Below are 12638 nucleotides of genomic sequence, written 5' to 3'. Positions count from 1 at the left end.
CGAAATGACTGCCTTGTCTACCTACACTAGTTCAAAAGCTCCTCTTTCAGTGTGGCATTCCCGTCTTGGCCATCCGTCTTCTTCTGTTTTAAACACTATGCTTTCTAGTTTTCAAATTTCTGTTTTGGGTTCTCAAAAAGTTTTATCTTGCTCAGACTGTTCTCTTAATAAAAGTCATAAGCTTCCTTTTTCCCAAAACACTATTCAAACTACACGACCACTTGAATGCTTATACTCGGATGTCTGGACGTCTCATGTTCTCTCTGTTGATAATTTTAAGTATTACCTGCTTGTCATCGATCACTTCACACGTTATACTTGGCTGTATCCACTTAAACGCAAGTCTGATGTCAAAGAATTTTTTGTTGCTTTTAAATCGTTGGTGGAGAATCGATTTCAATAGAAAATTGGAACCTTGTTTTCTGATAATGGAGGTGAATTTTTTGGCTTACGTAGTTTTCTACTTACTAATGGCATCTCTCACTTAACGTCTCCACCACATACGCCAGAGCACAACGGCATTGCTGAGCCCAAACATCGCCATGTTGTGGAGACAGACCTTACTCTTCTGTCTACTGCCTCGATTCCAGCTTCGTACTGGCCGTATGCTTTCACCACTGCCATTTATCTCATCAACCGTCTCTCTACGCCGGTTCTTGGCCAGCGCTCTCCATTTCAGATGTTGTTTCAAACTTCGCCAAACATTGACAAGCTTAAAGTTTTTGGTTGTCGTTGCATCCCTTGGTTGAAGCCATACACGACACACAAGCTTCAAAGTCGTTCCCTCTTGTGTGTGTTTCTCGGCTACTCCCTCACGCAGAGTGCTTATCACTGCCTTCATGTTCCTTCTGGCCGGATTTATACTTCCCGGCATGTCACGTTTGATGAGACAGTGTTTCCGTTTGCCAAACCTACACCGCCACCATCTTCTCTTCCCGTTGTTGCTTCGGTTCCGCCTCTACACTCACTGGTCACTCCGGTCCCTTGCACTTCATCCTCGCCCTCGTCCTCTAGTGGAACCTCCGGCATCATCCTTCACCCTGAACCGCCGTCCCCGCCGTTACGCTCATCTCCGCCGTGACCTCAGGTATCTTCTTCGCCTCACTTATCTCCTCTCTCTCTCACTACTGAGCCTACTGCTCCACTAAATCGGCCACAAACCCAGGCCCAACAAACAACAACTTCGAATGAGCCCACTGCTCACACTGAAAATGAATCTAACCCCACGATTCAGCCACAACCTTCTTCCAACACCTCCGCCCCTCCTGAGCAACATCGCTCTACGTCTATCACTCCCCACCAACCTCAACCACAACAACCATGAATACCTCAACCCGTTGAACCACCACAAAATGTCCACAAAATGCAAACTTGAGCCAAAAATAACATCACCAAACCGAAAAACAAATTGAATCTACATGTTACAGGTCCACGTCAATACAGGGAACCCCGTACCGCTGCTCAAGCCTTAAAGGATGATCGGTGGCGACCGTCCATGTCTGATGAGTACAACGCTCAGATGGCTAATCACTCTTGGGATTTAGTTCCTCCACATCCTTCCCAAAATGTTATCGGTTCACGCTGGGTTTTCACAACAAAATACCATCCTAATGGTGACCTCAATCGCTATAACTCACGCCTTCTTGCAAAGGGGTATCATCAACGCCATGGGGTCGATTATGCTGACACCTTTAGTCCGGTCATTAAAACAACGACGATACGCTTGGTTCTCGATGTTGTTGTTGCTCACTCATGGCCGATAAAACAGTTAGACGTAAACAATGCTTTCTTGCAGGGTAAGTTGACTGAGGAGGTCTACATGGAACAGCCCCAAGGCTTTGTTGATCCTACTCGCCCAGACTATGTTTGTCGATTACGCAATCCCATTTACGGTCTTAAACAAGCTTCCCGCGCTTGGTATATGTCTCTCAAACAACACCTACTCCAGTCCGGTTTCACCAACTCTCTTGCTGACACGTCCTTGTTCATTAAACGGAGTGGTTCGGTGTATGTTTATGTTCTTGTCTATGTTGACGATATCCTTGTCACAGGGAACAGCTCATCGCACATTGCTGAAACACTTGCCTCCTTCGCTTCTCGCTTCTCCATCAAGGATCCCACTGACCTGAGCTACTTTCTTGGTGTTGAAGCCACACGGACCAAAGCTGGACTTCACTTAATGCAACGTAAGTATATCGTTGACCTCTTAGCAAGACACAATATGCATGATGCAAAGCCTGTTGCAACGCCAATGGTGACTTCTCTGAAGCTCACAATGTCCGGTGGCTCCCTTCTGACTGATCCTTCTCCGTATCGCTCTGTCGTTGGTAGCCTACAGTACCTTGCTTTCACTTGACCTGATATCTCTTATGTTGTGAATCGTCTTTCTCAGTTCATGCATCAGCCGACTGATCTTCACTGGCAGGCTGCTAAGCGGGTTCTACGTTATCTCGCTGGCACTCAAACTCACGGTATCTTTCTTCGTGCACCTTTTTCTCTCACTCTTCGAGGTTTTTCGGATGCTGATTGGGCTGGTGATGTTGATGATTATGTCTCTACCAATGCCTATGTCATTTATCTTGGCACGAACCCTGTCTCTTGGAGCTCAAAGAAGCAACGGGTGTTACACGTTCTTCAACTGAGGCGGATTATAGGACTATGGCCAACACAGCCTCGGAGATTTGTTGGTTGTGTTTGTTGCTTACTGAACTGGGTCTCACTCTTCGCTCACCTCCGATCATTTATTGTGATAACATTGGCGTCCCCTACCTTTGCGCCAATCCGGTTTTCCATTCAAGAATGAAACATATTGCATTTGACTATCATTTCACGCGGAATCACATTCAAGATGGTATGTTTCAGGTTCAACATGTATCCACCAAGGATCAACTCGCTGATGCCCTCACTAAACCGCTATCTCGACAACAGTTTGTGATGACATGTTCCAAGATTGGTGTCACAAGCGCTCCTCCATCTTGCCGGGGTGTATAAGAGTCAATACATATAGGACTCTAAATGTAATTACTTAGTACTAGGTTTAAGCTGTGTCTTAGTATAAATATGTAAACCCTTTCATTCAATATCAATACATTTCATTCTCTACAGTTTCTAACTTATATGACGATCAAATTATTCAATTGGGCAACGTAAATGTATGTGTCTGCCTCTAAAACAAAATAGTTTCTAACTTATATATATGACGATCAAATTATGGATGTTTGACATTAGAAAATAACAAGAATTCGGAAACAAAATACATCTATGTTTTTTTTTTTAAATGGCAGTAAAATAATAGTGGTATCCATTGTTTGATCGGACCCAATCTTTCCTTTTCATTGCCTCATTCCCATATTAGATTTTTTTCCTTCTCAATTTCAACCAGTCAGTCAAGTAGATGTGGCTCTTCAAAATCTTAAAAACACACACAAAACATTCTTTCCTTTCACTTGGAGAATTTGGTTTAGTTCTCGAAGAATATATATGAACTCTCTCTTTCAAGTGACGCAACTTTTGAGTTTCTAAAATTAGATTGAAAAAGAAGATGTGGAATATCTCTAAAATAAACCTTATAAGAAACAGTATTTTTCTATTTGGATTGAGCGTGGGAACATACCTCTATAAGTTTTAACGTTTGTGAAAACTATCAAATTGGCCCAACATATTCAAATTTAACTATTTTTAAAAATAATTGAAATGGACGGAATGTGAAAATAGACATTCCGACATTGTGAAAATCAGGTGCCAAAACAAAAAAACAAAGAAATGAGTATTACCGCACTGTTAAGTGTTAACTGTTATCAGACGACCAGAAGTTAGTCTAAAAATCTTCAGAACCATTCAAATTTAATGCACACTATGAAATCAGAAACAACTCAGGGGTCAGACATATATACATATATATATATATATATATATATATATATATATATATTCACGACTGAAGAATAAAGATACTATCTACTTTAGGGAAACTCATATTCATCAACGCTCTAATGTGTCAATAGGTTTACAGAAAGTTTGAAAAATACTCACCATAGCCTAACAAATTTTTTTACAATTCTAACAAAAACGCACAGGACATTTGAATAATTCTACAGTCTACACTTGAGTTATTGTAGTTTGTTATAAACATATTTCATAATACTTTTGTTATAATTTTTTTACAAGCTCATATAAACTAAACATATTTCATAATATTTGTTTTTACTTAAACAAAAGTATATATAGGAGAACATGGAAGAGAGCAGTAATGCGGGAAACAGCATGAAAACAGTATTTAAAAAAATTCAAACTTTAAGATTATAGTTTATAATTTTTAGATTAGAAGCAACAGGGACATCAGAATAATAAGAATATGCTTAGGAAGTTTTGGAGTTAAAAATTACTAAAATGTTATAAAATTTTGAAAATGTCTGAACAAATACAATATTCGTTGCAGTTTCGTTTCCACGACCTTTTTCAGATTTCTTGTCTTTTTCTATTGTTGATCAAAAAAATATCAGCTTACGTCTAAAATGGTTTATTTTTTATTTATTTTTGTCATTGTTGTTAATATTTCTGTATTCAAATTCATATCACCCTTATCTCATATTCAAACCTTATTACCTAGACAAGGGTTTAGGTGGAAGTTTGGTGTTTTTCCTTTTGTTAGTGAGTGGGGAAAGTGAGTATTTAAGAGATTAGATGTGTAACTAATTGCTTGTTCATTTTGTTTTAAAGAGACTAGGATAGTACCCGCGCTACGCCGCGGAAAGATTTTGTATATTTTTTGTGTTTTTTTGTGTAATTTTTATTATTGTTTGTATATCTTTTTATTTATTATTATGTGTTGTTTTGTATGTTTGTGTTGTTGGATTAGAAATTCATTATATCTTTAGCATATTATTTGTTATTTGTTTTGTGATTTATTCATTGTGCGGTTTTGTTTTGCTGTATTTGTTTTTTTTTTTACTTTTATTGATGTTTTTAGCTTTTATATGTCAGTTTAATTTATGTATATTATGTACTTAGGAATTTCAAAATTGGTCAAGTCTCATGGATTATCACAACTTTACTCAACTCCTAGACCCTAATATGTTAAGGAAATTTATTCTAATGACTTCATGAACTAAATGAATTAGTGGGTGAAATGGTTTAATGAATCAAAGTTATGTTAAAATGAGTAATGGTTTAACCATTTGATCCATCTAATGCTTACAACGGTCAAAATTACTAAAACCTCTCAAAATTACCGAAACCACTAAACCGGTGAAATGTGTAAACCGGTCAAAATTTCTCCAAAATAATAGCTTCATTGTTTTCTTTATTCTAGTAAAATCAAATTTGATTCAGAAGCGTTTGGGTAAAAATCAAAGACTTTCCAATCCTCCAGCTTGAGGTCGCTTCAACCCATGTTATAATTGAGCTTCTTTCTTCTTAATCCGTCTCAGATTCGCTTCTTCTTCAACCCATGTTATAATTGGCCCTTAAGCTTTTCATGTTCGTATTTTGCTGGGTTTAAGTTGATTTTATCTGGGTTTTGTTTTAAGTATCTGGGTTATACAATCACGGTTGATTTTGATGGTTTTAAGTTGTATTTGTTCATTGGTTCGATGGCTTTTTGTTGTTTTCTTATTTTATGGTTTGTCGTGTATCAATTGTTTTTGTTTGATTTGGTTTATGGAGGTGGAAGCGTTGGTCTAGTGGGTTTTGTTTAGAAAATTGGGTTTTTGTTTGTTCATAGTTCTGGTTATACAATCATCTCTTGCTGCATTTGTATGATACATAGGAGATCACTATTTCCACCATTTCTAGAGCTTTTGTGTGGGATCCTTCGTTTAAAAGCAAAACAGAGGAGGCAGGGAGAGAGAAACATATGGATAGACTCTGAAGAATTTACAAACAGGTTTCAGATTTTCCATTTTACCATTGTCTTTATCGATTGCTCTAGCTATGGCTACTCTATGCTTTTTGCCCATCTTATAATTGAACTCCTCTTTCACCAACCATTGTATCATAGACCTGCAGTACAGCCCTAATTCCTAAGTCCATGGTTTCTATACAGTCGCTCGTCTTTGTTCTGAACTGTTCCAGTGCTGTGTTGGTTTCTGTTAGAGACTGTCTTCAGAACCTCTTCACGGGAAGATGAGGTGATTGCGTCGCTGAAGCTTTTTCTCCGAGAAAGGATCAGTTTTGGCGACTTGGGACGCGTCAGAGGTTGCTAGAAAGAAACATAACATAAGTTATACTTTGTCACAAGAACAACAATGCTTGAGACTCTGAAGAAAGAGAGAGATTTATTATGTAGTTCGAAACATACCTTCTTGAGCTCAGGTTTTGCAGGAGGCGCTTCGTAGTAGAAGTTGGGGACGGGTTTAGCCTTGAACTTTAGATTCTTTCTAAGTTGTTTTAGTGCCGCTTCTTGTTCTTCCTGCAAACCATTAAAATCAATGAAGCTGCATCTATTCAAAAACTGTAGCTTCATCTGCCAGGAATGTGTACGTTACCTTTTGCCTTTGTATGTAGCTTCAAAAACTGTAGCTTCATCAACTCTAAAATAAACAATTCTAAATACTCTATGCTTTATCAATGTATATTTAACTTAAATCTTTCAGTCTAATCTGAAACCATGGACTTAGGAATTAGGGCTAGACAATCTGTTTATTAGGTTCGATTATTCCAGTTTAAGTTACCTATTGTAGGCCACAATGAAGCCATGAGCGTAAGATAGGTCAGCTGCAAATACGATTTGATTTCAGTAGCATCTCCTCCTTTACCATAAGTAATGTTTGATCTGATCGTTTCATTGAACAAAACAGATTCTCAACTCACCAATCCGCTTTATTTTCTAAACCATATCACTTGAAATGTCTTGATCTCAACTCCATCAAAAGTGATCTGACCATAAACAAGCTCGTAAAACCTCTGCAACAACATAACTAAAAACACCACATATAAGAGAATAAGAGAATTTAGAATAAGAGAACCAAAAACAAAATAAGAGAATTTAGAATTTAATTGAACCGAACTGAGCTGGATTTATTAGAATTTATTTGACAATCGGTTTCAGTTCTTCAAAATAAAACCTTTCCAACACCACAAATAGATAGATAAAGTGATAATATCCACATCTAATTTCAAAATCAGATCAACGAATTAAGAACAATCAGACTGATCAATCAAAGTCGAACTGAATCCGGAAAGAAAGATTTGAAGATTCACTTACCCAGAATCGGAGAGGAGAAATATACATTGAAGCATCTCTTCCTACGATGCACAAATCTAAGATTGCTTCTTAAAAAGTAGAAATCTAATTAGAAAGAAGAAGAAGAAATCAAGCATCGAAGAAGAGAATAAATCAGCTGACATGTTCTGGTAGATCGAAGAAAAATAAAAGACCACGTCGAAGAAGAGAAAACAAAAAGCGACGACGGAGAAGAAGAAGTGAAGAACTCGAAGAATAGAAAAAACTCACACGTTCACTTCTATTTTCATTAGTACACGTATGACTAAATTTAGATGAGCTGTATTAATTAAAATGTTTTCATTGGTTACTTGTTTTTACTGATGTGTCAATACCAGGTTCAATACAGAATCTGATGTGTCAAGCAAAGAAAGCAACACATTGTGTTTTTGTTGTATTGATTAGAAAAGATAATATTGTTAAAAATAATAAATGGGATAATTGTCAAATGCCTTATAAAAGAAATTAAAAAGTCTCAGACCTTTTCACAACTTTTTTTTTTTTTTTGGTTTCCCTTTTCTGGAATTGGTAAGAAAAATATATAATATTTTCTTTTCTTTCTTGTTGCATTTATACAATAATACAAGAAACTGTTGATTAGTAGTATAATTAACACTATAATGGGATATGTAGGGAAGAAGAGGATGGAGCTAAAGTAGTGAGAGTAGAGAATCTTGAGAATCCATACCAGAAACAAACTACCTTCGACAACAGATTCAAGCTTAGTCTAAACAAGCTCTATGCTTGGTCTCTCTCTGATTATGGCCGTGTCGTTATGCTTGACGTCGACAATCTCTTCCTCAAGAACACGGACGAGCTCTTCCAATGCGGCCAATTCTGTGCTGTCTTCATTAACCCTTGCATCTTCCACACTGGCCTCTTCGTGTTGCAGCCGTCAATGGAGGTCTTTAGAGATATGATTCATGAGCTTGAAATAAAGAGAGATAGCCCTGATGGAGCTGACCAAGGGTTCCTTGTCAGCTACTTCTCCAATTTACTCGATCAGCCTCTCTTTCGTCCTCCCTCAGATAACCGCACCACTGCGCTTACCGGACATTTTAGGCTTCCTTTGGGTTATCAAATGGACGCATCTTACTATTGTAAGTGGCTACTACTCTCCCATTTCAGTAACCCCAAATATATCTAAAACGTTTTTACTAATCTTTCTATGTATGCATGTCATTCTCTTGATCAGACCTTAAACTCAGATGGAACGTACCGTGTGGACCGAACAGTGTGATCACGTTCCCAGGAGCAGTTTGGTTGAAGCCATGGTATTAGTGGTCATGGCCTGTTCTTCCTTTAGGCCTTTCATGGCACCACCAGCGCCGCTACACCATCAGGTACATTTGAATTAATTACAGCCCAAAACCGAGACTAATACTCACAACTTACAACTACTGAATCCCATTAGATACATACTCTCGTTTTTAGGATCAGTATGGTGTGCACTAATCCGTAGTTTTCATTGCAGTTACTCCGCAGAGATGCCTTGGGTTCTAATTCAAGCAGTGTTTTACTTAGGTATCATACTAGTCACGCGTCTAGTGCGTCCCAGCTTGACCAAGCTATGTTACCAACGTTCTGATAAGAATCTAGGCATGATCCAGACAACTTTCAAGTTGGTTGCTCTTCTCTTGATCCTCTCAGCCTACGTTATACCATTCTTCATCATCCCAAAAACGGTCCACCCGCTCATTGGTTGGTCGCTCTACTTAACCGGCTCCTTTGCTCTCTCTACCATACCCGTCAACGCCTTCTTGCTTCCAATGCTCACTGTCTTAACACCATGGTTTGGCATCTTGGGGACGCTCCTCGTGATGGCTTTTCCCTCTTATCCTGATGGCATTGTCAGAGCATTGTCGGTTTTTGGGTATGCCTTTTGCTGTGCACCGTTTCTGTGGGTCTCCTTTGTGAAAATCACTTCGCATCTTCAGGTTTTGATTGACAAAGAGGTTATGTTTCGGCGTTTGGGTGAATCCGGAATTAGGGCTGGACTCTGCAAAGTGTATTGAGTAGGACGGTGAGATTTTTAATCATCTTGATAGATAGCTACTGTATAAAAACTAAAAAGGTTAGAGAGGATTAACAAAGACATATTTACCCTACAAAAGATAATCACATCACCTTTTATAGCTTTTGATTCACTAAACAAAACACTTTTGGGAAGTTAATTTGCACACGTAATGGGGTTATATGAGAAGTGAGAACATTAAAATGGGGCAGTTCTAAAGAAACCGATAAAGGCCCACTTCAGATTCAGAGGCAATACAGTGAGATTTTCCCAAATGCCACTGCACTCCTAAGGATATCATATGATCTATTTTGTCAAAAGATACAATGTGTTATGATTCCGAACACCTTTTTTATACAAATTATATTATTATGTGTAAATATGATCGTCACCAAATCTCATATACTTATTATACCTTTGTAGATCAAATATAGAAGTTAAAATAAAAAGGAAATTGGGTTAATATATTGTGTTTGTGCTAGCATGATCGGGTCGGTGTCGGTCCACGTATTTTCCAACGGAAGCATAAAGCGAAAAAGTTGTGCCACATGTCCGACCCTTTTAATCTCTGATATGACCAGCGATCACATTTGCCAAAGTTACCCTTCATCTAATATTCTATTTCCAATTGTTCAGGCAACAACATATATTTTCTTCATAAGAAAATTACGTACTAAAAAGTTAAAAACGTACTTATTATAAAAATAAAAAAGACCTTTCGTTTAAATTCTGGTGTCGATCTGTCAGTGAATAATTTGTTTATTTTAACTCTGAAAGCCAGGAGGCAAGGGTAAAACATGCAGAAACGTGAGTTTAAAGATGGCTTCGGTGCAGGGATACTTCTGTCATTAAATTAGGACGTTACTTAATAATGGTGCCCATAAAAAAAGAAGAGTGTTGTGTGGTTTTTGTTTTTGTCAAGAAAGAAACATAAATGGTTCTGTTTTGGTATCAAACTACTACTACTAGACAGAGTTTACACAGATGCAGCTGGCGACACAAACTACACCACAAACAAACTAGGAATTAACGAACCAAATAAGTAACTATCCTCTCTATTTTTGTTCTGTTTTGTCAATAAGTAATTGTCTCTTTGTTGTTTCAAGAAAAAAGTAGTAATGCATAAGGTGGTGGATATAGACCGATTTTATGATGTACGATCTCTGATTCATATAATGAATCGACTTTTTTATTAACCCGTAGATAGGTTCTCACAGAATTAATACATGTTCAACAAGAGAATTATACTTATTTATTCATTGTATTTTACTATTTTAGGTGAAATATCTCAGTATTTTGGGTTTAGATATTTTTTGAATATTTTTTTATGTGACCATATTTTGGATGGTTTGAGTCTCACCACAGTTTGTGTCTGTCTAGTTGTGTGATAGCAAGAATAATATTTACATTATCTATAATAGCTAGCACACACACACTTGTGCCATAAAAAATGCAGTTGAAATTAAATAGTTCCATTAAAAAACACATTAATAAAAATTAAAGATCCAAGATCCAAAGATCATGCAAAAGAATCATCTCAAGAATTCCAAATATCAAAACGACATAACAAAGATCCAACAAACAATCAAGAATCATCCATGACCCCGAATATTTCAAGAAAAGCTCAAATTGTTAAGAAAACTTGAAACAGAGCTTGCTTCTTTTTGTTGTTGTCTTACATCAAAAGTACATTGTTTGATAATATCATTCCAAAGGTTCCAAAACCAGTAAACGGTTTTTTCTTTTTTCCTAATAAAGAATAATAATAATCTTGAAGACAAACCAAACCATCAAGATTCTTTGATTTTCGATGTTATCTAATCTCTTGAAACCTTTATATGGCTGAAACGACGGTGACAGCTTCGGTTTCTTGTGGTGGAGGAAGATTCAGATCTATCATACAGCGGCGGAGCTCCGGGAAATGTATTTTTTCCGGCTTTGTCTCTTCTACTACCTCCGATGCAAAAACCGGTTTAATCTCAAGCTCTCTTGAATCTCTTGACAGCATCATCAAACACATAGCTAAATCTTGTTCCGGAGAACCATCAGAGACAGAACTCGCCGGTTCTGGTGACTCGTGGCTCGTCTTCTGCTTCTTCGAGTTCTCACAAACTCTCTTACTACTCTTTTTCTTCTTCTTCTTCTTCTTTGAAACCTCCGCTCTGACCCGTTTCTTTACCGGGGATCCGGACTCAGGTTCGGTCTCTGTCTCACTGTTGTAAACGGTGGAAGACTCAGGATCCGGGTTAAAGACCCGGAAACTCTTCCTCGGGTTCTCACGCAGCCCGTAGACGAGAGATTTACCGTCGGAGGAAGAGCAAGAAGATGAATGGACCGAGTCAGCGAGTTTCTTGCGAGTGGACGGTTGGGATGAGACCAAGTGCGACTTCATGTGACCACCAAGTGCTCTGCCATTACAGAAACTCTTGGAACAAAGCTTGCATTTGTGTTTGTTCTGCATTTTTTGTTGCCAAAGAGAACAAGAACAGAACAAAAAGCAAGCAAGAAACCTAAGAAGACTTTAATAAGTTTCTTTTTGTCAAATCTCTCTTTCTATGTGTGTGTCTCAATTTGATTAGAGAGACTGTTGTAAGTGTGTAGAGAAGAGAGAGAGAGAATGAGAGAAGTTAATAAGAGTAGGTAACAAGCATTCCTCTCTTTTTCACAAACCCCCAAAATTAACAATTATGACTTTTTGGTCCATACGATAACTACTACTAATGATACGTAAAGATAAGTTTTTTTGTTTAGTTTTAGTAAAAAAAGAAAAAAATTAAGATAAATCTATACTATTTTTAATGCTCGGCTGACAACGATAACCACCGAGTGAAGAATCTCGAGTTAATGCAGAAAGATTAAAATTTGAATTATTAGTTAACTACAAAGGTGGTATTGCTTAAAAGATAGATAGACTCTTAACACAAAGCACAAAACAAAAAAGCTGTTGTTTTGCTTCTTTAGTTGATTAATGACTTCTTAAAGCAAACAAAAAGAAAGAAAAAAAAAAAGAATTTCTAAGCACAACGAAGTTTTATGTGTGAATTATGTTGGTTGGGTTAGTTGAAGGAAGTGTAATGGCAAAATCGGTTGAAGCGTCGAGGTTCTAATGATATAAACGATTGTATTAGTTGCATTGATTTATTTAATTGAGCGTTGAGGTTTAAATGCTGAAATGTCATTTTTAAACGGTTTAAACGTTTAAATAACTTGATAGTAATGAGTTTTAACAGTTAAAAGTCGAGACAATAATCTAATCATCTCACATGTATATAATTGTACTTAGATTGATATCCTTTAACATACGATGGTCGACCCATAAGGTGATTGAATGACTACACAATGATGATAGGACAAGGTCCAAAGTACGTTGAAGCCATTCATTCCACGTCCTAAGGTTTTTTT

General features: G+C 37.4%; 2 protein-coding genes and 1 long non-coding RNA gene across 4 annotated transcripts in view; 1 reads left to right on the top strand and 2 right to left on the bottom strand.

Annotated features, from left to right (window-relative positions):
* The window catches only part of LOC104731940 (putative glucuronosyltransferase PGSIP7), a 214799-nt gene extending 205562 nt beyond the window's left edge, over positions 1-9237 (top strand). The window contains 3 exon segments of the mRNA XM_010451451.1: positions 7856-8322; positions 8418-8565; positions 8697-9237. Coding sequence (XP_010449753.1) covers positions 7856-8322; positions 8418-8565; positions 8697-9237 — 1156 coding nt within the window.
* LOC109124611 lies at positions 5834-7457 on the bottom strand. Of its 2 annotated transcripts, XR_758698.2 has the most exons (4): positions 7205-7456; positions 6486-6917; positions 6299-6409; positions 5834-6199 (listed from the first exon to the last, which is right to left on the bottom strand). It is a non-coding gene; the product is annotated as an uncharacterized LOC109124611 (long non-coding RNA). The 2 variants fall into 2 exon arrangements; XR_758697.2 differs by having other exon boundaries at positions 6299-6917; positions 7205-7457.
* LOC104731931 (zinc finger protein ZAT9-like) lies at positions 10756-11916 on the bottom strand. Its single transcript, XM_010451441.2, has one exon. The coding sequence runs from the start codon at positions 11695-11697 to the stop codon at positions 11071-11073; it is 627 nt and encodes a 208-aa protein (XP_010449743.1). The 5' UTR covers positions 11698-11916; the 3' UTR covers positions 10756-11070.

This window comes from Camelina sativa, chromosome 12 (genome assembly GCF_000633955.1).
Source record: "Camelina sativa cultivar DH55 chromosome 12, Cs, whole genome shotgun sequence".
Classification (NCBI taxonomy): Eukaryota; Viridiplantae; Streptophyta; class Magnoliopsida; order Brassicales; family Brassicaceae; genus Camelina; species Camelina sativa.
Note: the sequence above shows the minus strand (reverse complement) of the source record. Positions and strands in the feature narration are given on the sequence as shown.